General features: G+C 37.8%; 1 protein-coding gene across 3 annotated transcripts in view; it reads right to left on the bottom strand.

Annotated features, from left to right (window-relative positions):
* Nucleotides 1–5903: 5903 nt before the first annotated feature.
* The window catches only part of slc2a9l2 (solute carrier family 2 member 9, like 2), an 80131-nt gene continuing 60226 nt past the window's right edge, over nucleotides 5904–25808 (bottom strand). For all 3 annotated transcript variants that reach the window (XM_087800021.1, XM_087800023.1, XM_087800022.1), the window contains exons 12-13: nucleotides 24599–24726; nucleotides 5904–6875 (exon numbers count right to left, since the gene is read on the bottom strand). In XM_087800021.1, coding sequence (XP_087656147.1) covers nucleotides 6633–6875; nucleotides 24599–24726 — 371 coding nt within the window. In that variant the 3' untranslated portion in view covers nucleotides 5904–6632. The remainder of the gene's footprint in view (nucleotides 6876–24598; nucleotides 24727–25808) is intronic.

Here is a 25808-nt window from a genome sequence, read left to right as displayed (position 1 = left end):
TAAATTATTGACATCTATTTTTGCTCCTTCTCTACCCTCAATTTTTCTTTAAAATATCAAAATGCTTCCTCTTTTTCTTCTCTTTTTTCCAACAAATAATCATTAAAAAATGACATAATGGCAACACTCATGGTTAGAAATGTAAGTAAAGCAATTTCTTATCAAATGACAATGAAATGAAAAATGAAAAAAAAGGATAAAAATCGTTGTCCATTTTCTCGTCACAGTTCAATCATGTTTTTCTTTCTTGCTGGACCAGCACTTTATCTACAGCTTTTCACACTCCTAAAGCACATTTTTGGTTTCACTGTAAAATTAGATTATTAAGGCTGATGAAATATCTTAGATAAAACACCATTGATGCCCGATGACATCAGGACTAAAGATAAAGACTGGAAACCTTCAGCCTAAGAGGATTTTCTTCAAGTCTTTCTGAGCTCACTTAAACCATAACCAGGGCTTTTCACTTTATTGCTTCACGTATTTTAGAAAGGCAGTTGAAACAAAGAGGACCCGGAGATATGGAGTTCTGGTTCTGAGCCGCTCAATCTTTACAGAGCCAAAGGTGCTGAGAATGGTGGGAACCTTTATGAGTATATTATTCATACATAAACTCAGCCACTTGTTGTCATTCCTAAAGAGAAACTTGACGTGTCCTGCAGCTCTGAACGCACCGCGAGCCACGATTGCTTGTAAGAAATCTGTTGACTGTACGGCTCATTTCTTTCTCCTCTCTGCCAATTTGAATTGCCAAGTGGTCTGGACGGGAAGAAGAATTGGTTGATTTGCATGATTTATTGTTCACCGAGTGGAATGAATACTGATGAGATCAGAGTTATGATGGTTTCTTTATTCACTGCCGAGTCAATGGTCGGATTGACCGGCAGCGGCGACCTTCAATTTATCCAGCCAACCTTCATTAAAACGTGGCAGCTCCGGGGTAAAAAAAAGAGCCCTGGCAGCTCAAGAGCAGTCGCCGAACCATTTGTTTTAGTAGAGGTAACAAGACTGTCCAGACACACCAGTTGAAGGTTTCACTTTCAAGAGAAAAGGTTGTTACCGGGATGCACAGAAAGACTAAATTAATTATTGAATTTATGTTGTATTGATTAGAACTGTCTGAAAGATGTTCTGTTTTGTAAAAAATAAGACAGGATTTTCTTTATGGAACCACTGGCTCCAAATGGGTGATGACAGGAGCAACTGAAACTCCACCAACACTGCAATCGTTGAACAAAGACGTCCATTTTTCGTCAGAGACGTACTTTATTTCAGCTGCTATCCGTGAAAGGACATTTTTTTTGCTCAGAAAATAGTCTCATAGTCCAGATCAGTCTATTGTTATTGAGTGTATCTGAGTGTTAACAAGTGATGTTCCGATGAAGCTTCATGAAACAGTGTCATGTTGTTTAGAGGTCAGTAGGTGGCGCCATCAGTTTAAAAATGATGTGATGTTTCATAAGAACAGTCGTTCAAAACAAAGGAAAATAGTAATTTTCTCACACTTTTCTCAACACGTGGTTTATTCTTTCCACAAAATAAAGAGTAGTGTTCAACCTTCAATGCTGCCAGATGACGTCAGGACTAAATATAAAGACGAGAAATCTTCAGCCTTAGAGGGTATTCTTGAGCACACTAACCAAGGCTGGTGTTGTTTTAGGAGAATTAACATTGAGTTTAGTACCCTGTTGCTGTTTTTAAATGAAGAAAAAATGTTTAAATTACTAAATGAAAAATAAGATTTGACCTGAAGCCAAACACATGAGGAATGTATTGCTTCATTGTGTTGGAACAGGGTCAAGGTGAAAAATGAGTGTCTCGAAAATAATTTTGTCTAATAAAATATATTTATCAAATATGAAGGTATGTGAAAGCAAAAACAACCAAAATTCTGTGACTGTTAAATTGACCAGAGCAATGATTAAAGTTTAGTTTACGATCCAGAGGGATCAATAAAGTTTTATCTATCTATCCATCTGATCGAAATGGCCAAAAGTATTTTGGATTGTTTTCATTTAAGTACATTATTTTACAATAAAACACATTTCTGTGTGAATTTACTATCAAACAAATGTGAACCTTTTGATAGTCTTAATCAAATTTGTAAAATTAAAAGTTAAAATGGCGACTCAAACAATTACGACGAAAGTAAAAGGTTAAAAACATGGAAGCTACTTACTTAAAGATGTATAATAACATTGGTAATTTATATATTTTTAAACTAAACTTTAATCATTGTTCTGGTCAATTTAATAGTCACAGAACGTTGGTGGTTTTTGCTTCACACATCTTCATAGTTGATAAATATATTTGATTATAGATAAATATTATCGAGACACTCATATTTCCTGCCGAGCAAAACACATCAGAAGAGATAGAAAATTAAAGATAGTTATTTTTTTTTAGATGTTAATCAAGGTTATTTCTTTTACAAAATGAGTGCAGACCAGATCTAGTGTACGACAGTACTTCTGAAAGAAAGTACTGTCAACAATTATAACTGAGCTGTTACTTATCTTCAAAATATTCATGACTGTGAAGTCTGGTTCTTTTGTTTTTCAACCCAGGTGATTTCCAGCCTGACACCAAAAGGATGGAGATAAACCCCTGAATATTGACTTGTAGTTCCATCATAACAAGTCTGAGAAGATGACACTTTAGAGATCAAGACAGAAGCCACAGGAGTCTTTGGCCAAAGAAGCACTGAGTTGAAGTAACTGTCTCTCCTGTAGTTGATCATTTAAACATGACGAAAGAAGAAATGTGGAAATTATTCATTCAAACTATTTAAATGCATATACATATGTAGGTTGAATATTTCCATATAAACTGTTGTGAATTATGTAAATAAATATGACCTCAGGAGTGGTTGAACAAGTGTCTGCTGGACCAAGCTTGTGTTTTGAACCTTATAATGCTGTTTCCAGTCCATCAAATTGATTTTTATCGTTCATGTCATCCATAGAAAAGTTGTGGACAAGAAGGTGTGAAAGGAATTGTGATTCATCACAAACTTATAAGATAAAATTGTATTTTATAGTCAGAAAACAAGTTGTTTCCAGCATTGATTGATAGCTGTGTGTCAATGAAAAATGTTGAACAGTCATTCTGTAATAACTAGAAGAAGCCTACTGGCCCGTTTGAATGAGACATACGTTCATATACCAATAACCAGTATAGCTTAGACGAATGCAAAGTCCTCATGACTGAAGATTTATTTTTTTAACTTCATTAATCCATCTGTTTTGAATGCAAGATGACATATTATCGAGCATTAATTATGTAAGAATTTTACTATTATACTATATTTGAACAGGGATAGATTTTTAGAATAATATTCCTACATATTTTTAAGTAATTTATAAAAGTGTATCTAGATTTTTCAGAAAATTATTGACTTTTAAAGGGCAAGCAATGTGTTCATTTAAGTGTTTCCTAAATTGACCTTAACTATACTATATATTTAATAAATATTTCATTCAGAAAATGTGCTTTAGCCCCACCCACTGAACACATTTTTCTGGAAAGGAAATCTTGTTTACCATGACCACACCCTCTCTGCTGTGATTGGTCAAGGATCAAAGTTTTTTCACCGAGTGTCATCAATCCTGGAAGTGCCCACCTCCCAGAGACTCGTTGTATAAACGAAGCAGGGCATGGGAACAGGTGGCTGGAGGAGGAGTGAAGACCAAAATGAGACCATTTTCTTTTCCAAAGGAAGGTTGGAGATTGTGAAACCGATATTCCTCATTTTTGCCTGCTAAACCAAATTAAGAACAAGTGTCTCTAGTTTATCGTGTGAAATACATTCTAAAAATAACCCACAATAGACGAAATCCGCAAAGTAATCAGCTTTCTTTTTTACTTACTCTTAATTATTATTATGTTTAAAGGCTGTAAAATCCCTAACCACTTATTTTATAAAACTTTTCTCACACTTCTCTCTTATTTAAACACTCTCAAAGTTCAAACTTTCACAGATTTAAAAAAATATATACTTACCAGCGCGCTGCTGCGGCATCCCATGTTTTGTTTATGTTCTCTGCTCCACCGAGATTGTAATCCGAGGAGAGCCCGGTGTCTGTGAGTCGTCGTCCAGAATATTGTTGGCTTGGAGAAACTGGTGAGACAACCTTTCCTCGATCCGTTTCCCAATAGATAAAATATCCAGGCGGTGTACAATCGAACACAATGCGCGTTGATACTGTACGCTGTAAAGATAGCATACAAAATTACACTAAAATAAATCCATGAGGGGCCACTGTGTATTGTTTTCTACTCCTACGTCTATTTCCTTTTTAGGACTCCACCATTAAAAAAACGTTGGGTAGCTGATCCCCATCATGATTCTTTCAAACAAAATTGTTTCAGTCAGATTTCAAAGCTTAACATCAATGAAAGTCTTTAAATTCCTCCAAAAACATCCAGATCCAAGAAGGTGCTGCCCGCGGCGGATCCGTAAACGCTCGGATTATCGCTCACTTACTTTTCACGGACCTTTTGTCTGTTGGCAAGTTAAGTGAATAATCCGGGTATTTGTGAGCTCCAGGCGGTGGGATGTGGACTCGCTCCTTAGCGCGAGTAATGGTTGAGCTCTGTCCAATGCTATGCTTGTCTGCTTCCATTCTCATCAGGCTCGCTCCCACCAGTAGATGTGAAGAAGGCTGAGGGGGGAATTTAACACCCAAGGATGTGGAACTGTGGTTTAATAAACCTCACAGACACTTTCTAAAAATGTTGGTAATCTCCTCTGTGATGGTGGAAGATTTGCCAACAAGTCGGTTGAAAGAGTCCATCAAGTTCGGATCATTTCTTATGCTCACAAAAACCTTATTTCAACCCTTAAACCCAAATCTAAAGTATTTCATGTGGTTATGAATCTTCTAAGACCCGTGTGTTATCTCAGGGTCATGGTGACCCAAAGGTAATGTGTATCCCTTCAGATATATGCATTGGTGGTAGTCGTTCATTTGAACCTAGAGCACATTTTACCGAGATTTTAGAGATAGCACAGACACATTCGATTCAGGGTCTTCGGGTCACCTTGACCCAGAGATAACACAATAGACAGACCTCTACAGACACTTTTTAGATTTGTTTTGACGAAATTGTCGAATTAAACAACAACATGTTATTGTTTATAATACACATTATACCCTATAATAATTTAGTTGAAATCAGAATAATAATTTGTTGAATTTAATAAATAGCTCCAGTCAAATTTGGCCAAATATTAATAGTGATATAACAGCTTTAGAAGGAAAATAAATAAATGCTAATATATATATATTTATTTTAACTGTAATTAATCTTAAAACCCTTGTGCAGTCATTTATTAAATTTAAGCCCATTGAATAATGATAATTCATCATATATCAGAATATTTGTATAACTTTACTTGGTGGACAATAATCCAGGAGCACCTGAATGCATCATGATGGCCTGTGTGTTATAGATGGAAGAGGATAAAGGAAAGTGAAAAAAAACTTTGTTAAGTGCATTCTAGCAATGATGACAATGTTTTTAAGGTTGATGTTAGTTTTCTTCTAACATAACGTTAAATTACATTTTAAAACTTGCACATAGTAAAAATACCCTTGATTGTGCCAGTTTATCTTGTGTTTGTATAAGCATTTTCAATTAGTGATGCCTGATGAAGCTTCATGAAGCAGTGTCATTATTTTCAGAGTCCACTATATGGCGGTCCCTGCACTATTGTTAATAAGTAACAACTGTTCTAATGAAACATCACATTTTTAAACAGATGGCGCCACCTACTGACTTCTAAACAACATGAAACTATTTCATGAAGCTTCATCAGATCATCACTACAAGAGCAACACAAACACATGATTCATACAAGAAAACACAGTTAGATCCACATGAAGACCCTGCAGGACCACTTGAGTGTAAAAATAAAACTCAGATTTTATTTCCTAGTTGATCAACATTTGACACAAGACATTGTTTTGCTTAAAAAATACAAATTCGACAATTAAAAAAATAAAATAAAATGTATTTGGCAGAAGCTTTTCACACGTCTGCCATGATGCTTAGTTTAGACAGCGTGATCGATTTACCTGAGCAAATGAGCTCCTCCGACTCACACTATAATGTGTTTTTGTTATGGTATTGATTTTGTCTTTCAAGTTATTCATTCATAAACTGAACTTTTGTTGTTGTCATTTCATCATGAAATGTCACTAGGTAAACACACACACGCGCACACACGCACACAATCCTCATAGTCATCACATCATTCATTCACATTGTGAGTCGGTTGGAGCCCAAAATGAATCAAAAGTTGATTGAATCTCTGCAAACATTCTCAACACAAAGTGTTCCTTCAACTTCAGGTGGTTCGGTATGAACAACAAATTGATAAAACATAATTTGTTTTCAGTTCCTTCAGCAGATATATATCCGTGTGCATGTTGAGGACGGAGGGTCATGCTTAATATTCTCACGGCGAATACTTCAGACGACAGATGCTGTCGGACAAAAACGTAAATATGGAAGAGATGTTCACATTCACATGTCAGAGAAATGCTTGTCCAGAAGGGGACGTGAACGTCCACACAGACGGACCAATAATAAAGACTATTCACAGAAATCTATTTGACAAACGATGCTCAGAAGGAGCTCTCCAGTCCACACACGTCCCGAGCCTTCACATTGGCCTGAGGCTTGATGTTCAGAACCATCTCCATCTCTTGGCTCGGGGTGGGCAACTGGATCTTGTTGATTTTGGCGAAACTCTGGCTGATGTCCACGAAAGTCTTGTTTTTGGTTTCAGGGAGGACGAGGTAGAGGTAGATGGCGCCCAGGAGACACACGACCACGAACACCAGGAAGGCGAAGGTCTGCAGGGTTTGCTGTCACAAAAGAAGACCAGGTCAGAACACACAGTTTCAATTATTTGAAAGATTCTTTTGGAACATGTGGAGCTTGAAAAGTTGTCTTTAGTGACAGTCCTTCACAGTGAAACCCTGAGGGGAGAGCAGGTGTTGTGAGAGTGTGTGCGTCTTTAGTAGCGGCGTCAATGTTCACACTATTCTTTACATACTGTAGTTGAGGTTTGTAACAGTCTTGTGAACAGTTACAAACAGTTGCACTATTTAACCACTAGTAAGTAAGTAAGTAATATTTATTTATATAGCGCTTTTCGAGACCAGGGTCACAAAGTGCTTAGACAATCAAAACAATACTCAAAAAAGTACATACTTTAAAGATCAAGATAATACTGAGAACAACACAGGAGTTCGAGAAATTCAAGGAAAAGCCTGAACAAATAGAAACGTCTTAAGGTGTTTCTTAAAGGAGTCAGTAGACTCCATCAAACGCAAAGAAAGAGGAAGATCGTTCCAAAGCTTAGGAGCAACAGCCTGAAAAGATTTCTCTCCTCTGGTCCTGAGCCGTGTGCGTGGAACCATAAGTAGATTCTGATCCACAGACCTCAGAGCCCGAGCTGGGGTGTAAGGCTGGATCAGATCAGTGATGTAAGGAGGAGCCTGACCATGAATAGCTCTGAAAGTAAGAACCAGAATTTTAAAGTTGATCCTGAAAAAAACTGGAAGCCAGTGAAGAGTTTTAATGATCGGAGAAATGTGAGTTCTCCTACTTGAGCGGGTCAGAATTCTCGCTGCAGTTCTGAATCAACTGCAGGCGAGACAGCTCCTTCTTGTTAAGACATGAAAACAAACTGTTACAATAGTCCAGACGAGAAGAAACAAACGCATGGATTACAAGCTCCAGATCATGTTCCGACAAAATTTTCCTAAGTTTAGAGATTTTTCTCAGTTGAAGGAAACAGTTTCTGGTCAGTTTTCTGCAGTGTCGAACAAGAGACATGTCTTTATCAAATACAACACCCAGGTTTCTCAGGCTCAGTTTGACAGACTGACCTAAGTCACCCAAGTACTGACTCAACCCTGGAATCTTATCATCAGGAGCAATCACCAGAGTTTCAGTTTTGTCCACATTTAGCTGTAAAGTGTTTTCACTCAGCCATTGTTTGATTTCTAGCAAACAATTGACTAAGCTGTTCAGCCTTTGGGGCTCAGTTGGGTCAAAAGAGCAGTAGAGCTGGATGTCATCAGCAAAAATGTGATAAGAAACATCTGGAAATCTCTGAATGATTTTACAGAGGGGAATCAAGTACAGCAAAAACAATAAAGGACCCAGAACAGAACCTTGAGGGACTCCACACAATAGATCTGCCGATTCAGACCTCATTTGATTGGCAGATACACTAAAACTGCGCCCAGAAAGGTAAGATGAGAACCATTCTAACACAGACCCAGACAGTCCCACTTCATCCCTTAGTCTTCTCAGCAGGATATGGTGATCAACTGTGTCAAAGGCTGAGGACAGATCCAAGAGCACCAGAACAGTGAATTTACCCGAGTCAGCCAACATCATGATGTCACTGGACACTTTCAATAAAGCTGTCTACGTAGAGTGATGTTTACGGAAGCCAGACTGAAACTTCTCATGAATGTCGCTCTGATCCAGGAACAAAGACAGCTGCTCAGACACCACCTTCTCCAAGATCTTGGACAAGAAAGGGAGCTTAGAAATAGGCCTGAAATTACTGAGGTCAGTTGGGTCTAAGCCTGGTTTTTTGAGCAGAGGCTCCACAATGGCATGTTTAAATGCATTGGGAAAAACCCCTGTGGAAAGGGAGAGGTTCACCATATTGGTAACCCAGGGGCCAATTACATCAAATACTTTGATAAAAAGCCTACAAGGAAGGACGTCATCTGAGCAAGAGGATGGTTTCATCTTGTTCACTAGTGCTGAAATATCACCCAAAGATACAGCAGTGAAGGAGGACCAAGAGGAGGAGATGGGCTCAGAGACAGTAGGGGTTCCAAACAAAGGGGGAGAGATTTTCTCTTTGATCAATTTAATTTTGTCAATGAAAAATCTCAACAATGCATTGCTGTCAGCTTCACAGAAGACAGGCGTGATTTGAGGAGCAGGAGACACAAGAGAATTAATCGTGTCAAACAAAACTTTGGGGTTTTTCCTATTTGCTGCTACCAGTTTTCTGATGTAATCAGATCTAGCAGTTTCTACCATCTCATTGTAAGAAGTCAACAGATCCCCGAGGTGAAGTCTGTGCACCTTAAGTTTAGTGGACTTCCAGAGACGCTCAGTCTTTCGACAAAGTCTCTTCAGACTCAGGAGATCTACATTTGTCCAAGGGCACCGTTTTTTCTGAATTTTCAAGTTCGATTTAACAGGTGCCACTTGATCCAGTATTTCAATACAATGACCAGTGAAACAGTGAATCAAACTGTCCACGTCTGGGCAGTCATCAAAGGTAAGAGCGTCAAACATAGCAGAAAAACTGTCTGCAGTATCGGCTGAGATGACACGCCTCTGAGACCTAACTTTCAAAGGCTTAGGTTCAGGGATGAAGTCCAGGTTAACAAGACAAGAGAATGATCACTCAGATGGACATCATGTACAGATACATTAGAAATGGCCAGGCCAAGAGTAAAAACTAAGTCTAAAATGTGGCCTTTTTGATGAGTTGGTTCAGAAACATGTTGCTCAAAATTAAAGGCTTCAGTTAAAGTTAAAAGTTCTTTAGCAGAACAAGATGTGACGTCATCAACATGAAGATTAAAGTCTCCAAGAATAAGAACAGATTCCATTTGAATAATGGAAGATAAGAAGTCACTAAAGTCTTTCAAGAACATCGCCGCAGGACCAGGCGGGCGGTAGATTGACACACAATAGAAAGGTCTTGTAGAACCAACCAAGATCATCTGAGATTCAAAAGAAGTGAATTCCTGTGTCTGAATCACTTTGCAAGAACAACTCTCCCTAAAAACAGTAGCAAGACCTCCCCCACGACCAGAGATCCAGTCTTGTTTCATTCTATTATGAAATTTACAATAATGTAAATAATATTCAAATCCAAAAAAAAACATGTGAAATTCAAATTTACGTGACAAAACAACATTTTACTTGGAATATAAGATGTATTTGATGTCGAGTTTTTTTTTTTAACAGTATTTTGATCATTCCGTTTGACAAGAGTGATTGTGTGTTTTATCAAAGTGAGAGAATGTGCTGGTGTTTCGTTGAATGAGCATCTTTTGAGAGAAGTTTGAAGTGTTTAGATGGTTGGACAGTTTTGGTCATGTGACCAATTGTTAAGCTTGAGCTGAATGATGATATACAGACCGTGTTAAGAGTTTTGAGCATGTCGCTTCAGTTTCGACCAATGCACCTTAGCGATCGGAAAACACTGTAATAGTTACTAAATAGCCGAAATACAGATATATTCTTCAATTATTGTATTTTTCAGACTATAAGGTGCAATTAAAATTGATAAATTTTGGTAAACTACGAAGCTCATCTTAGTCTTACTCCACAAGTCATCTTAGTATTAGTCAACAAGGTTCCATAGTATTATTCTGCAAATATTTCCTAAATTTTCCCATTCAAATGTTAGGATATTTTCTGGGATAGTAGTCCACATCCTTTAGAAGAGATCTATGGCAGTCAATGAATTTAACTCAAGGAAAGTATTGATTATTCCCATTTTAAATTTGCCATTTGAAATTATCTGAAATTTGCTTTGAACAATCAATAGATATATAACAGTGATAATAAAAGATTTGAAGGCTAAATTTGAAATGTTAAAGTTTAATATCATTAAAATAATTAAGATAGAATATTGAATGGGTAAATATAAGCGTGAGAAATATCAAGAGTAGCCTGTTGTGTGGGGATGGCGCAAATTGTGTGACGAAGCGTGAGACTGCAAACTAAATCTAAGAAATTACAGCCACTGATGTTTAAAGATGAATTTGAAATATGATCCCAAGCTTTGTTAATAAAGAGAGCTGGGCCAGAATATATCTTAGTTTTAGATTTATTTTAAATAGTTTTTGCAAATGAAAACAATAATAACTTTTTTCAATTCTGTTATAACTTGTGTTTGTTTTTCATTTTCACTCTGTGGAAACATTAGTGTCTTTTTTAAATTGTCATTTTTTTTAATTGTTTTCTAGTGTACTATATTTACTGTATCTGTGGTTCTTATTTTATATTCATTAGTCATTCTCTATGATTTTCTGTAGTTATTTTATTCCTTGCAGTCATAAAAAAGTGTGGTATTAAGTATCAAATATCTTACTGTGTATTGATATCGAGTTGACATTTTGAATGTTTTAACTAATGTGTAGAGAGAGAAGTTTGAAGAAATCATTTAGAAGTTCTCATAAAATGTACGCCCAACATTGAGATGATAAAAGATTCCATGTATTAATAAATTAGGTCAAGGCCTCTTACTGGAGGCCGCTGTAGACATAAATAAACATGAAATGAAGTTCATAAAAAGACGATGGAGTCGTTTCAGGTTAACCACATGAAGAGGACTTAACAAGCATGTGACGTGACTGTGGTTCATCAAGTTAAGAACCCCTCTTGATATTATCATCATGGGTTTAACAAGTGGGTTTTTGTTTTTTTCTAGTCACTGTGCTGACCCGGTTAAAAAAGCCAGGAAGGGGGAAACAGACTCTTGTCCCACTTCTATAAAACCCAAATCTCTGACCCTGAACCACAGCCAAGTTCAGTGCCGTCATCTGTCATCATTTCCTACGGGTCACGCAGAGGACGAGATGAAAGCCTCGCGAGTCAGAACAGACCCTTGCAGGTTTGTGTTCGGAGAAAAATGACCACTTGAGGTTCAACGACCATATTTTAAATTGATATTACGTGATGCAACACTGGAGCACCGCCACGGCCCGGGCGAGGGCCGCCAATAATGGAGATTAGAGGCAGATTTAAAAATACACAAACTGATTAAACAGAGAATTGGAGCATGTCTCTGTGTGTGTGTGTGTGTGTGCGTGTGTGTGTTGCTGGAGAATATAACCTGATTTTAGGAATTCAGTGTCGTGGCCTAAATGAAGCTCAACTCCCTCTTGGCTCTCGTGGCCCAGCTGGTTCCCTATGTTTTTGAGATTTTCATAAATAGAGCATGGTCTAAAGAGCCTGACCCATTTTGTGATGTAACACTTATCAGTAAAGTTGATGCTCTGAGATACCGACCCCCTCCTCTCTCTCTCTCTCTCTCTCTCTCTCTCTCTCTCTCCCTCTATCTCTCCCTCTATCTCTCCCTCTATCTCTCCCTCTATCTCTGGCAATTGCAGACGACAGGACATCCCTGCGTCCTCAGTCTGTCGTTAATCTGATCTCCACTAGCCTCATGGATCCCTGGGTACGAGGCGGTCATTTCGGAGGGCGGGAGGGGATGGCGTGGGCAGATCGGAGCGAGAGCGGTCCTGCTGAGGTGGACAGATCTGACACGATAGAGCAGGCGTGACGAGGACTCAACAGGACAGGACTTGATGTGTGAAACTGGACGTTATTGGACGGGTGAGACGGATAAAGAGTGATGGATCAGGGGTGATAAGAAAGGAGAGACAGATATATTGCTGGGATATCACACTCTGTGATGCACCAGGCGCGGATTATTGGCATGTGTGAGAGAATTTGACAAGACTGAGATGCGAGATGGTTTGAGAATCTATGGATTATCTATATTTCAGCTCGGTTAGGCTGCAGGTCAGCTGGTCAGTCAACAATGAAGCGTTGCTAATATTGACTTTAATCATTTAATGCCCGATAAGTGTTACAAAAAATGTACGAACTGTGTCGGTTTCCGGCTAAAATGTTATTTACTGATCAGGAATTGGAGTCACGACCCTTGAATGGGATTATCTTGACCACTAGTCCACCAAGCACATGCCAAGAAGCCATACGTGTGAATGAAACATCATTAAAGCCTTCCTTAATTACATAAGAACTAAAATAAATGGTAATTATCTGTTCCATGATCCGTTAAAACATTTACTCAAAATGTCACTTATATAATTTATGAATCTATTTTAGAGTTATTATTCCAACAGACAAATAGATAAACACAAGGTTTGAAAACACTGAGCAAGACCCTCCATGGATAACACTCACAGATGTGTCCTTCTGTACAAACATGTGTGCATATGTATGTGGGATTAAGCACATTTAATCTAATGTAAACATTTTAATTAAGAGAGTTTTGTACAAACAGACACATACTGATGATACAATAGAGGTCCAACATCTATTTGAGACACACTTAAATCTACACCTTATTGACCTTTAAATATCTGCTGGGATCTATCCAATAATGTTTGCTCCTCACCAGTCAGTTTATAGCCGTGATCGACGGATCTCGACTTTTTCGGAGTTGACTCCAGCTGAGTCGTGTAACGACGCTCGTTAAAGCCGTAAGTGACAACGAGTAAATGACTTACAGGGCAACTGTGGGTTGGAGTTGCTGCGGGAGTACAAAGAGAACGGCAATATCTCCGTCCATTGGAGTCTAAAAATAGCCTGTTGTCACCTTTCTTTCAGAGTTATTCCCTCTGTCGTGCCATATCTCATCTCCAGCTCTCTCCTCTAAATCATTCCTTCAAGTCCCGTTGACAGTGCGTCTTTTTGCCGCATTGATTCCTTATCAGTGTGTTTACAGAGTCGACTGCCCCCCCCCCCCCCCCCACCCACACCAGTAACAAGGCAAAAATCTTGAATCTAAAGCTGGTCAATTGAATCACGACATAACATCTCTACGGTCTTTATGGTTCATGACAATATATGCAACAACACAGGCTTAATCTTGGACAAATAATACTCTAAAATATCTGAAATGAAGTCATTCAAAGCAACAATGTCGAGGAGAGGGTGGGGGGAGGGTACTATCTATCTATCTATCTATCTATCTCTGGGTAGTTCGAGATACATTATTATAGACGGGGATTTTTCCTCACTCTAGCTGTCTCATTATCCACAACGATGACCATGAAGGACTCAGACAGGAAATAAACATGACACCTTGTTTCTGACCACCAGCACTGGTCGGATAATAATCACCTCACAATATGTTATGGATAAGGTGAGATTCCTGGAGGAGGTATGCGTCTGTTTTCAAATCTTTTTTTTTTTTCCCATCGTCTTAAGGCATTCTTCAATGTTGTCAGCAGGGCGCACTGGAGCTATGGGGTATCTGACCAGTTAAGATGGGCTTTTAGGTCTTAGGATGGAATTGGTGGTTATAATTTGTGGAAATAAGTCGGACCAGCTTCCCGCGGCAGTTGGAATAACATCTGCCCTTTGTCACTAGCTCGTGTTCATGACTCTAATTGACAGAATTAAACAGAGAGTTTTCGGTTCAGTCGCCCCGCAATCCCATCCCTCCATCCTGCAACTGGAACCGTTCAAAAAGGCTGTATAAAGCTCATTATATGAGCTTTTCAGAATGATTTTGGACCCCGAGCGAGCACTGTAGAAGGTTTGTTTCAATAGAATCCAAAGATTTGATATGATCTACAATGCGTTTTATGGATGGAATTTCTCGCCGCAGTCGGAGGGTTGAAGGGGTGCGGTTTGCCGGCCTTGGGATTGCTTTTTGCAGATTATATGGTCCTGTTGGGCTCATCAGACCGTGAACTTAAGCTCTCGCTGGAAACGATCGCAACCCAGTGTGAAGCGGCAGGGATGAGAATCAGCACCTCCATATCTGAGTCCATAGTTCTCTTCTGGAACAAGGTGGGGAGCCTTCTCCGGTTTGGGGATGAGATAGTGTCCCAATAGAGTAGTTTAAGTGTCTTGGGGTTTTGTTTACAAGTGAGGGAAGAATGGAGTGTGAGATCGACAGGCGGATGGGGCTGGCGTCAGCAGTTACTGTATGTTGACGGTTCACCAATCCATAGTGGTGAAAAGAGAGCTAAGGCCTAAGACAAAGCTTTCCTTATCCTGGTCAATCTATTCCCTACCCTCACCCAAGGGTGGAGGTAGAGATGGAAAGAACAGAGTCACAAGTACAGCTTGATGATATCACTGGTTTGCTGCAACCCGGACCCAGATAAGCAGAAGAAAACGAAACAGAACGAAAGGGAACAATGCAGTTTGAGATTCACAATGAAAAAAATAAGACTTGAAATTTGGTCCCTTGTACTTTTTGTCCATGCGCATGTGGCTCTTCAGTCACTGTAATAGCAAATTTATTTTTCTCAACCATTTACTTTCATTCAACAAGCAAGGTCGGCAATTAATTGGAATTCTTACAGTGATATTTATCCAGCACAGAGATCTGTTCTTCTAAGCAGGTTACCGACAAACTGATCCCTACAAAACTGTAGGGCTCACACACACACACATTTAAAAACTATGCACAGAAACTGAGAATTATGAACACAAACTTGTTCTACGCACACACGTCTTTTAGAAAGTTTTCTTACCCCATAGTTTTGAGCCAGAGGAAGAGTTCTTTCTTGTAAATGGACCCGGATGTACCAGGACTACACTTTGAACACAAAATGATGTTGTGTGTTTTCAGAGCACTGCTGTCACACAACTAGACCTTCACCATCAATATCTCCTGCTCAACGATCTGATGTTGGAGGGTCACTCTTATGATGAAGGATAGGATGTAATCCAGATCGTAAAAAACTGTCATCAACCAGTTCTCAGGAACTGACAGATAAAGATGAGGTCGAGAGTTTAAGAAGAAACGATGCAAAATGTTCTAGTGTATTTTCCACCATTTTCTTCTCCTGTAAGTTGCTTGTCATTCGTCCAGGAAGTCTTCTACCTTCTTCTAGTCTTCTGTGTGGTGGTTTTCAAGCTCATTGCCTCCCAGTTTCGCACCTCATCTCTAACTTCCGACAGACTGAGAAGGACACAGTTTATCTGCAGGGGCTGCAGACATGCGGAAGGTGAAACTGACGTCAGCGCCACATTGGGTCCGCCAAAGGCAAAGTTTTATTTCCATTCTTGGGTTTTATTGCTGCCTGACATTTAAAGGCTTGACAAATTCGCCCCACGCAATTTCAGAGTCAAGATACACAAGAACAAAAGACAATACGTCTTAAAGAGAATGAATGAATAAATACCATCTAATCACATAATAGCTGCAGTTTATCTTTTTTCTTTGTTGTGACGTCTTCATTCAGATAAAGCAAGAGTCTTCAGGGCTATTTTCCACCACTGAATCTGCCTGAAAATATATGAATACTTGAGAGGAACAGCTCACGTTATGTGTATATCCCTATATGATAAAGATCTTTAAAAATACAGCGTCTTTTACTTTAATTCTGAATATTTGTAAGATCGTCAGCACATTGAAATGTTTATTACCGACCAGGGAAGCAGTCGGTAGCTGTGTGAGCATGTGTGGACGACTTGATGATGCCATAAATTTGACTGCTTCACAAGAATCTCCTGTTATTCACTCACATTACTTTATGTAAATGTCTACTACAGCATAGCAATGAGGTAATTTCGTCCTAAATCTTTTTTTGGGGGTTCCCAGCGGTGCACTTTATATCCTGTACTGGCAGTGTGTGAATGCCTGTGGAGGCGTTTGTATGTTTGGAGCTTAAAGGGGGACGACAGTGGAGGTCAGATGCTTTTCTGAATTAAACAGTATGTGACGTATGACTTGTAAGATCGTACAAAAACACTATGGGACCTGATTACTGGAGCTAACAACCACTGGTTTCCACTGCAGGCTTCCATGACTGAAATAAAAATGTAAATTTTCCCGCCTGTTTCAAAGTAGAATGGCTGGAATTTTTATTAACTGACTTCCTGCCTGAACCATCCACAATTCTCCAGATCAGACCGGGACAAAGTGTGAACCATTCACCCCAGTGACTGTCATTTTTGAGTATAGTTTTTGTTTCAGTAGTTTCCTCCTTCTCATTAAAAAAAAATTGTGATGTTTTGACAGCTACGCTATTGTTCGTCATCTTTTTAAACGTGAACTTCTGTGAAGAGTTGGGCTGATAAAGCTTCATGAAACAATGTCATGTTGGTCAGAGATCAGTAGCTGGCGCCATCAGTTTAAAAATGATGTGATGTTTCATTAGGAAAAAATTGCAGAGACCGCCATCTAGTGGAATCTGAAAAATATGACACTGCTTCATGAAGCTTCCTCAGGTCATCACTACTTCTGTGTGTATTTGGTGTCTCTACATGTTTTGATCTAAGTTATTTTATGATTTACCTTTGAATGAAATGTAATATGAAAAAAATAATATGTATTATAATAACAATTTTAGCTTTTGTTTCATATATATTTGAAACTTCATGTCTTAAAACCTTTCATATTTTAATTTATTTTGTCTTTGTTGCATCAATGTTTTTCTATCTTTCACTTTTCCCATTTCATTAAAGCAATGCTTATCCATCTCTTTTTTAATTTTTTTTACTAATGCTCCATCACAACTGTAACTGTATGTCAAGTGGTGTACACAATGAGTGCCTATTGTGCTGTGATTCATGGTACGCATGCTTTCATGCTTTTAAGTTCTGCTTGTCTCTAGCTTTTGCCAACAAAAAAAAAAAAACTTTCAACATAAATGATTAAAACCTTCATCTTTGGTTCATAAAAATCAACAACCATATTGATTTATTACAGGTATTTCCACAGCCTCATTTACTGACCTGTTATGTTCCCTGCCATGTCTGTATTTGGCTGAAAATGAGAATCAGATTGTTTGTTACTCCCTGATGGTGCTCACGCCAAATCTAATTTAGTTAGTTAAAATCCAGAAGCCAAACATCTCTGCACGCTACAGTGTCTTTTAACAGGAAATCGCAGAGAGTAATATTCCCGGCTGGATAAGTACGGGGCCCTCACAGTGTCACAACCAGATGACATGACAAATGACAAATGCCATTAGTGTATAATGAGGCACAAGTGGAACATTTAATCCACAGGCCGAGCTCTTTAAAGGTGAACAGAACTTGCTGAACCCAAGTTCAACGCGACGGGAAAATAGCTTAATGTTAATCTTGTTAAAGAAGTTTCATGATGATTGATTATTTTTCACATTTAGTTGTTTAAAGAATAAAATGGACCAAAAATTACACATTTAGAAAGAAACAGCGCAAGCTATTTAAACGCTAGCATTGACGCTAGCAGTTCACTAAAGGTTCACGTGTCATAAGGTTACAAGAACAATATAAATCTAAATATAGACATGCCTATATACACAAGGGAGTGTTTTTCATTAGTTTCAAAAAGCTACCAAGCCATCCCACCCATCACCCAAAAATCGAGCTTCCTCGAAACCTTTTAAAATATCACCTACCCCACCTTTAAAGGGCAGCTTATGTAAAAACCCAACTCTCCGGGCTCATACGTTTCAAATGTTGACGTCTTCCTCTTCCAAGATGCAGTAAGTCCCTCATAATGACCATGTTTTGAACTTATTACTTTATAAAGTTCTCCCCCGTCTGAAATCTCAGTGAACAAGAGCTCAAGAGAGCCGAGTCTATAATGACGTAATAATGGCTTCACTCCTTCAGCCATCTGTAATCACGCTTCCGGGATTGATGACACGCAGTGACAAACATCAACGATTGACCAATCACAGCAGAGTGGGTGTGATGTGTGTATGATAAATAATATTTCCTCTCCAGTAATTGTTTTCAGTGGGCGGGGCTTAAGCACGTTTTCTAACGTAAATATTTCAATGAAAAGAGAGTTTTGTACAAACAGACACATACTGATGATAAAATAGAGGTCCATCTATTTAAGATACTTAAATAAACACACATAAGTCGCCCTCAAAAATGTAATGACGTTTGTATGGTTTCCCCTTGATTTCATGCTTAATTGAGTACTGTCATTTAGGAGTAATCAGAACTAACTCACCCTATGATGGACTGGTGTTCTGTCCAGGGGGTCCCCACTTATTTGTTGAAACAAACAAATCAATTGTCATAAACATCTTTAACCCCATAATGGGAACAAGATTGGGAAAGCAATTATGTATATGTAAAAAAGGTAATAAATAATTAGGTATAGTTAGTTATAATTATGTAGTGCTTAAAATAAATTGTTGTCAAATTGGAAATGTATTCACAGTATTAGGAATAAATCAGAATAATTCCAAGATGAAATTAATAAATCACTTGTTGACGAACACAAACACGAGCTGACTCATTAACAAAAGCAGCAGGAGTGGATATTTGCAAGGCTTGCTCTGATTAAAGTGAAAAGTGAAAAAAAAAACCTACGTCTTCAGTAAAAACATTTGCATGAGAAAAAAGGAATCCCATGGCTCCACTGCTAATTTTGTTCTGCCTGGTGAATCAAAACAACCCTGGCTGGGACAGAGATTTGGAGACTGCTGATGACGCATTGGATTTTCATAACAGGAACAGGCTTTTTTATCTATCCTCTCATGCAAATAAGCATTTTCTCATTACGGTGAGGTGATTTTAAACGTGTAATCGATCCCTAATTAGATCGTTTCAAATATACCTCTGATTTTATATCCAGTCATTGTTATGTTGATCCCTGGTGATTTCATATCCTTTATATTAGAGAATAAACAATTCCCCGAAGGAGACCTCCAGAGGGATCAGTAAAGTTTATCTATTTGTCCGTCCGTCTATCCTTCCTTTTTTTACTCCTTTTTTTTTATCATGCACCGATATCCCTCGACATTATAATTTCCAACAAAATTACTGGAGGTAAATAGTTTACTTTTATTGGACACAGACTTTATTAAGCGTATAACAGATTAAATTAATAATTTCCTTTCTAACAATCAAAATTACTTGCATTTTATCTCTAACTATTGTCTTTGAGAATTACTCAAAGCACCCCTTCGTGGAGAAATAATTTCTTACACAGCTCACTAAAAAAAACAATTTGTAGACTGTTCTAATGAGATGAAGGACATTGAGCTGAAGCTATCGTCTTCCTCGTCCCCTCCTTAATTAAACAGCACACTATTCTAATAGCTATAAAAAAAAGTATGCAAAATAATCAAGCACCAGAACCTGCTGGCTCTTTGAGAATCCCATAAAGACTTAAAAGAACTGCTCGCTCAAATTTTACATTAGATCTATACCGAATCCTTAGAATTAGGCAATGAAGACAAGCTTTAATACCACTTCTTCTTAAAAAAAGATAGGAGTGCAGATGATTGTTCTTCCTATTGGCCCATTTCATTAATAATTCTAATAAACAAACAGGATGTGTTAAAGGCAGGCAAATATTTTAAAATATACATACCTAAAATAAATGAAAATATCCTAAAATTAAAATGGTGACTCCAGAAATAGAAATTTCAATGGCTGCAGAAAAAGCCAAGCTACTTAGCAAGTTCGGAATTGACAGTAATCGTAATTCATGTATGCGGCTACTGTATAGATCTCAAGCAAGCATCTTTTGAAAGATCAAGTGGTACCACAGGCTTGTCTCATTTCACAATTATTGTTTGCATTAGCCATAGAGCCGCAATCAATTTGTCTGAGAATCTCCTATTTACTCGGGTATATATAGATTTGACAGAAAGTTAAATATTTTTCTTTATGCAAATGATTTAATTCTATACCTCTAGGATCTCAGAAAATTTGCTCCTGATACTTTTAATACATATTTTTGAAAGATTTAGGTTTAATTTTGAATCATACAAATTAAATGTCAACAAAAGAGAATGCTATTCAGATAACTCTTTAGCCTAAGAACTCAACAGCTAACCTTCACTCTAAATTGAGTCCTTTGCCATTTGGGATTATATGGATCAATGTCCTTCATCTTTCATTGGTAGAATAAGAACAATAAAAATGAATATTTTAGCTCTTCCAACGCCTTCCCCTTGTTAAAAAAAAAACAACATTTTTTTAACAACCTTTACCAAATTCTCTCCTCTTTTCTGTGGAATGGTAAACATCCCCGCAATGGTAAAGCTGTGCTTCAGAAGAGAAAATTTGACAGTGGCCTTGCACTCTCAAATATTCTGTTCTATTATTGGGCAGCACATATTAACAAAGAACCATTTTGGTCCAACTCGAAATCCCTGCCATGGAGCTCCCTGGAGTCAAAATCACATGGCTCCACGTCCCTCTTGTCTCTGCTGACTGGTCCAATTCCAACCAATCCATCTTCTTCTACAAAAACATCTTCTTGGGCACGTTTTCTCACCGATTGCCTTTCTCAACCAGCACTGACAATCTCCGGATTTCCATTCTGGGCGGAAAAGGGTCTTTCAAAGATCTATTTAAAGATGGCCTATCACATCTTCTTTCCACTCACCCCTTTCTTTACATTCAGTTAAGACATTGTTACCCAAATGTAAATGAAACCTAGACTTCATTCAGTTCAAGGTCTTTTATCAATCATCACAAATATTTCTGCAATCAGTTGGAGATGGCTGTGATTCTCAGTAGCTCTGATTTACTATATGCTACTATATTTTGCTACCCAGAGGATTTACATCTGGAAAAATAGTGCCTTAGAGATATATTGGAAAAAAATGCATTCAATGAGTTGTAACACAGAAAAGATTTTGTCGAAAATGGGAAAGTTGTATTTCCTATTTTAAATCTCTAGACACTCTCTCATAATAATACTGTCGTGGCATGTATTTTTGTTTTCAATCTCATTATCATTTGAATGTAGCTTTTAATTTAAGTATATATTCATGAATATTGTTTGGTTTTTATATTTTTTCAATAATGATTTTTTTTCTTTTATCAATAATTTGTTTGTTGCCTGGATACTTTTTTGGGTATCATGTAATGTCTTCCAAAAGGCAAATAAATACAAACATGCACGATACAATTTTGTACTACGTGAATAAAGTGGAGGTCATTCAAATGACTACTTATGTGCCTGAGAGTATAAAAGGTATAATATAGTTTTATAACTAACCAAATAATCATTCATGGCATTGGATTACTCAAAGATAGTTTTTTAATTGTCTTTTATTTTATTTTTAGGGACAAGAATGACTCAATATTCTGAAACAAGTAGTTCAAACAAATTATATTAAGATATCCACCAGTAATGAGAATACAAAACTGTCTGCTTGTTCTCAAAAACACTTTTAGATAGTTTAAGTTTAAGTGTTTCACAAAAGTATACATTAAGCGGTAATTTTAGAGTTTCAAAGTTTAGCTTGCAAATGGAAAATGTTGCAGATTTGTCCGAATGAAATGACCTGTTTAGATAGTGTGAGCAATAATTACAGATAAACCCCACCATTAACCTCAGACTGTCAAAAGTTATTCCAGCACTAAAAAAGACAAATGAATTGGTTGTGGACTCGTGTGAAAAGATTCAAGCCAGCAATACATCGGGGGAGAAAGCAGGATTGTGTGAGTTAACCGCTGCTGCTGTTTTGCAAACCTAATATGGATCAAAGTCAATTAAGTGAAACAACAAGCGTCCCTGGCAATGAAGCGATCGACAGAGTCATTATCTTTTGTTGTTGGACCTGATTTTCACACAGCGTTTTAAACAAAGTGCATTGTGGAGAGAGTCAACTACCGAATTGTGTTCCGCTTAAAGCAAATCCATTTAGATAAATCTGATTCGCTGCTTTGGAGAGAAGGACTTTTCTCTGTCCTTGGCAGTTGATCGGATTTCTTTAAAGAGGAATACAAGCTGTTTAACAAGGAATTACAAGCTTGGTTTAGGTCCTTGATGCTGTTTTCCTGACGTGAGAAGGACACGGTCAGGGATGTCGGTTTGGGCAGACCGACAACAGATGATAAAAGGCTAAAAAAAACTCAAGCGCTGTGTCTTAAATCGCATACTAATCTTAGTATGCTAGAAGTTAGTATGCATCAGTTTAGTATGCATACTAACTAGTACGCAAATTCTCCGCAGATAGTATGTCTCAAATCAAACCCTGAAGCTACACACTAACCGGAAATCACATGACAGCTTCTTCTTCTACTTCTATTTAACGATGTTTCAAGCAGCTGTTTGAACGCTATCGCCGACACCTGATGGCAGCACGTATTGCAACTTTGGAAAAAGAAATAAAGAAAAAATATGAGAATCTAAATAATCGCGAGATATTTAAGCTGGTATCAGCAGCGAAGACGTGTTTATCCTCCTACTGCTGCTGAAAATACACATTTAAGTATATGCATATATATGCATTTATATATGACGTAACTTCCGTTTAAAACGTCACTAAAATGGCAGCTGTTTAGTGTGGTTAGTGTCCATCGAACCATGCTAGTTTTGTGGGCGTGTTAGTACGCCAATTTAGTATGCATGGCGCACTAAATTTCGCATACTAAGAATTGAGACACACTAACGTACTAAAAATACTAACTTTTAGTACGCTAGTATGCGATTTGAGACACAGCAAAGGCCTTTCGCAATCTCACACTATTCCAGACACGGGTCGGATTTGTTACGAGATTAAACCTGAAAATTAATTGATTCTGTTTTTGAGAAAGTAACATTTTGTACCAAATATGAAATTAATTTTTGTGATTCTCTTCTGAAAAACATTTTTTCATATCAGATTATGCCGTCCTTGTTGTTCACCTATTGTTTGGTGCTTATATAATATATAATAATCATTTGGTTCTCTATAAATATAAATTGCTTACTTACTTACTTATTATAATGAAAGAAGGGATGAATAAACTCTACAGTCATCTACAGTAGAGTAAACTCTACAGAATCAGGACTATAACATCATTACTAAAAAAAATAATCATAGAGACAATTTTGCATCTATCAAAAGTGTCTTGGATTGGACAGGCTCTTGGTAAGAGTGAATGTAGATCAGAGGAAACTCAAGTCAAAACAATTCAAAGAAAAGTGTGAGGGAAAGCAACTGATGTGACAGAGGAAGAGACAGTGCTCCAACCACTTCCAGATTTGCAAAAAGTTGTATCCTGCTGTTTTTCTACAAACCATACAGGCGCTAATTATGGTTTTCTCAGAAAAACTTTGACAAGTGTGTTCTACACAGAGCACTTGGCAGTACCGACAACACTGACACACGGAGAGGGAGTATGGAGGAGCCAAGAAAAACAGGATTACAGTGATTTCTTACCATCACACCGGAATATCAACCTCAGCAAGAATAAGGTGAAAATCATTGAGGTGAAAATACAGTAATTCAGGATCTAAGAACAATCTACACACATAGAAGCTTCTATCGGTTCGGTTTTAGATAAAAGCAACAATGGTTGTCACAAAAAGAGAGGAAGCAACTGTGTTACAATATCAGATGTGAAAATAAATGTGTCATGAAATGTGTTTGGCGTCTTTACTGCCGGGTTGATTTTGTGCAATTGAAACAACTGAAACTGCTTTTCTAATATGGATAATTGAATCCACACAGAGCAGGCAGGAAATAGGAATGAAAGTCGATTGCAGAAAAAATGCAATCACAAGCGGAGAATCTTAACCAACAAGAACACATTTTTCTTTTTAACCTCTAATACTAAAAGGACTATTTATCAATTCACATCCATTCATTTATGGCAAGTTAGAGATTGTACGATGCACGATCCACCTGAACTCTCTAGGAGAAGCAGTGGTTCTACTCTGAGTCTCTACTGGATGGTTGAGCTTCTACCTCTAACATAAAGAAAGCAGAGAAAACTCTTGTATGCTTCTGAGCTTTTTCTTTTAGCTCAGCTCGTACTTCAGCACTGAGCTGCACAGATACGTTACCATCCTTTTACCCTTTTCTTCCTCCCTTCATCATGGCTAGAAACTCACTACCACCACGGACAGAACCAAACTAACCTGGATGAATGGGAACAGCAGCCCCAAAGCGAAGTTGGCCAGCCAGTTGACGATGCCGGCGATCATGAAGGCAGCAGGTCTGTAGGACTGTTCGAAGAGCTCGCCCGTCAAGATGAATGGAATACCACCTGTCAACCAAGGGAGAAGAGCATTAAACAAATGTTGAGCCGAAAGAAAAACAAGTTGGTTTAAACAAAAAACAAAGTTTACTAGTAGAGGAAACAGATGAAGACTTTGCAAAACATGATAAATCATGACCGTGACTTGCCTTGTTATTCTTGTATTCATTTAAATATTCAGTGTTCTTACCTAATTCCTCTACACAATGCAATTAATAATACTTTACACTCTTTTCTTTACAGCACCACCTACAAAATCGCTGTCTGTGTTATACCAAACAATTGCCATGGATGGATGCAACACATTTTATTTGAAAGAACTTAATGTGCTCGACATATAGTTAAATTTTTGTGTAAGGTATTAACACGTAAGTATCAAGGGCTGCAAAAGGAATTAATTCTGTCACCCCCCAAATATTGAGACCATTAAGAGAGAAGGGCATTTAAAGAAAACAAGATAATCACACTTTAGATTAGAGTCCTTAAAAAAAGACTCATATACAAGAAAAACGGTGTAAAGTTTAAAAGTTGTTTATTTATCTTTCTAACAGACAGACATGCAGTTCTAGTCGTTTTTTGCTGTATTAAAGACCTAAATGGCAACTAATATGTTCATTTAAGTGTGTCTTAAATAGATGTTGTACCTCTCTTGTACTCATCAGTATGTGTCTGTTTGTATAAAACTCTTTTAATGTACTTGAGCCCTGCCCACTGAAAAAACTTTTTTTTCTGGAGATTAAATCTTGTTTACCATAACCACACCTAGTGTTCTGTGATTGGTCGGTTATCAAGGTTCGTCACCACTTGTCATCAATCCGGGAAGTCTCCACCTCTAAGGGACTCATTGTATAACCAAAGTGGGAGGGATTACAGCTGGCTGGAGGAGTGAAGCTAATTATTATGTTATAACAACTCAAGCACAAGAAGACGACTATCAAAAAGAAAAGCTAGAGGTTAATATTCAGACTAATTTGATTTAAATAATCTCATTATTTGACACACCTTGGTAATAAAATACATATTTATTATTTGCGTGACAATCCCTTCCAGGTCACGTCATCCACCTGTTTTTGATGTAAATACAAATTCAA

This window comes from Callionymus lyra, chromosome 10 (genome assembly GCF_982586985.1).
Source record: "Callionymus lyra chromosome 10, fCalLyr1.hap1.1, whole genome shotgun sequence".
Lineage (NCBI taxonomy): Eukaryota > Metazoa > Chordata > Actinopteri > Syngnathiformes > Callionymidae > Callionymus > Callionymus lyra.
The sequence above is the reverse complement of the archived record's forward strand: the minus strand, read 5'-3'. Positions and strand labels throughout refer to the sequence as shown.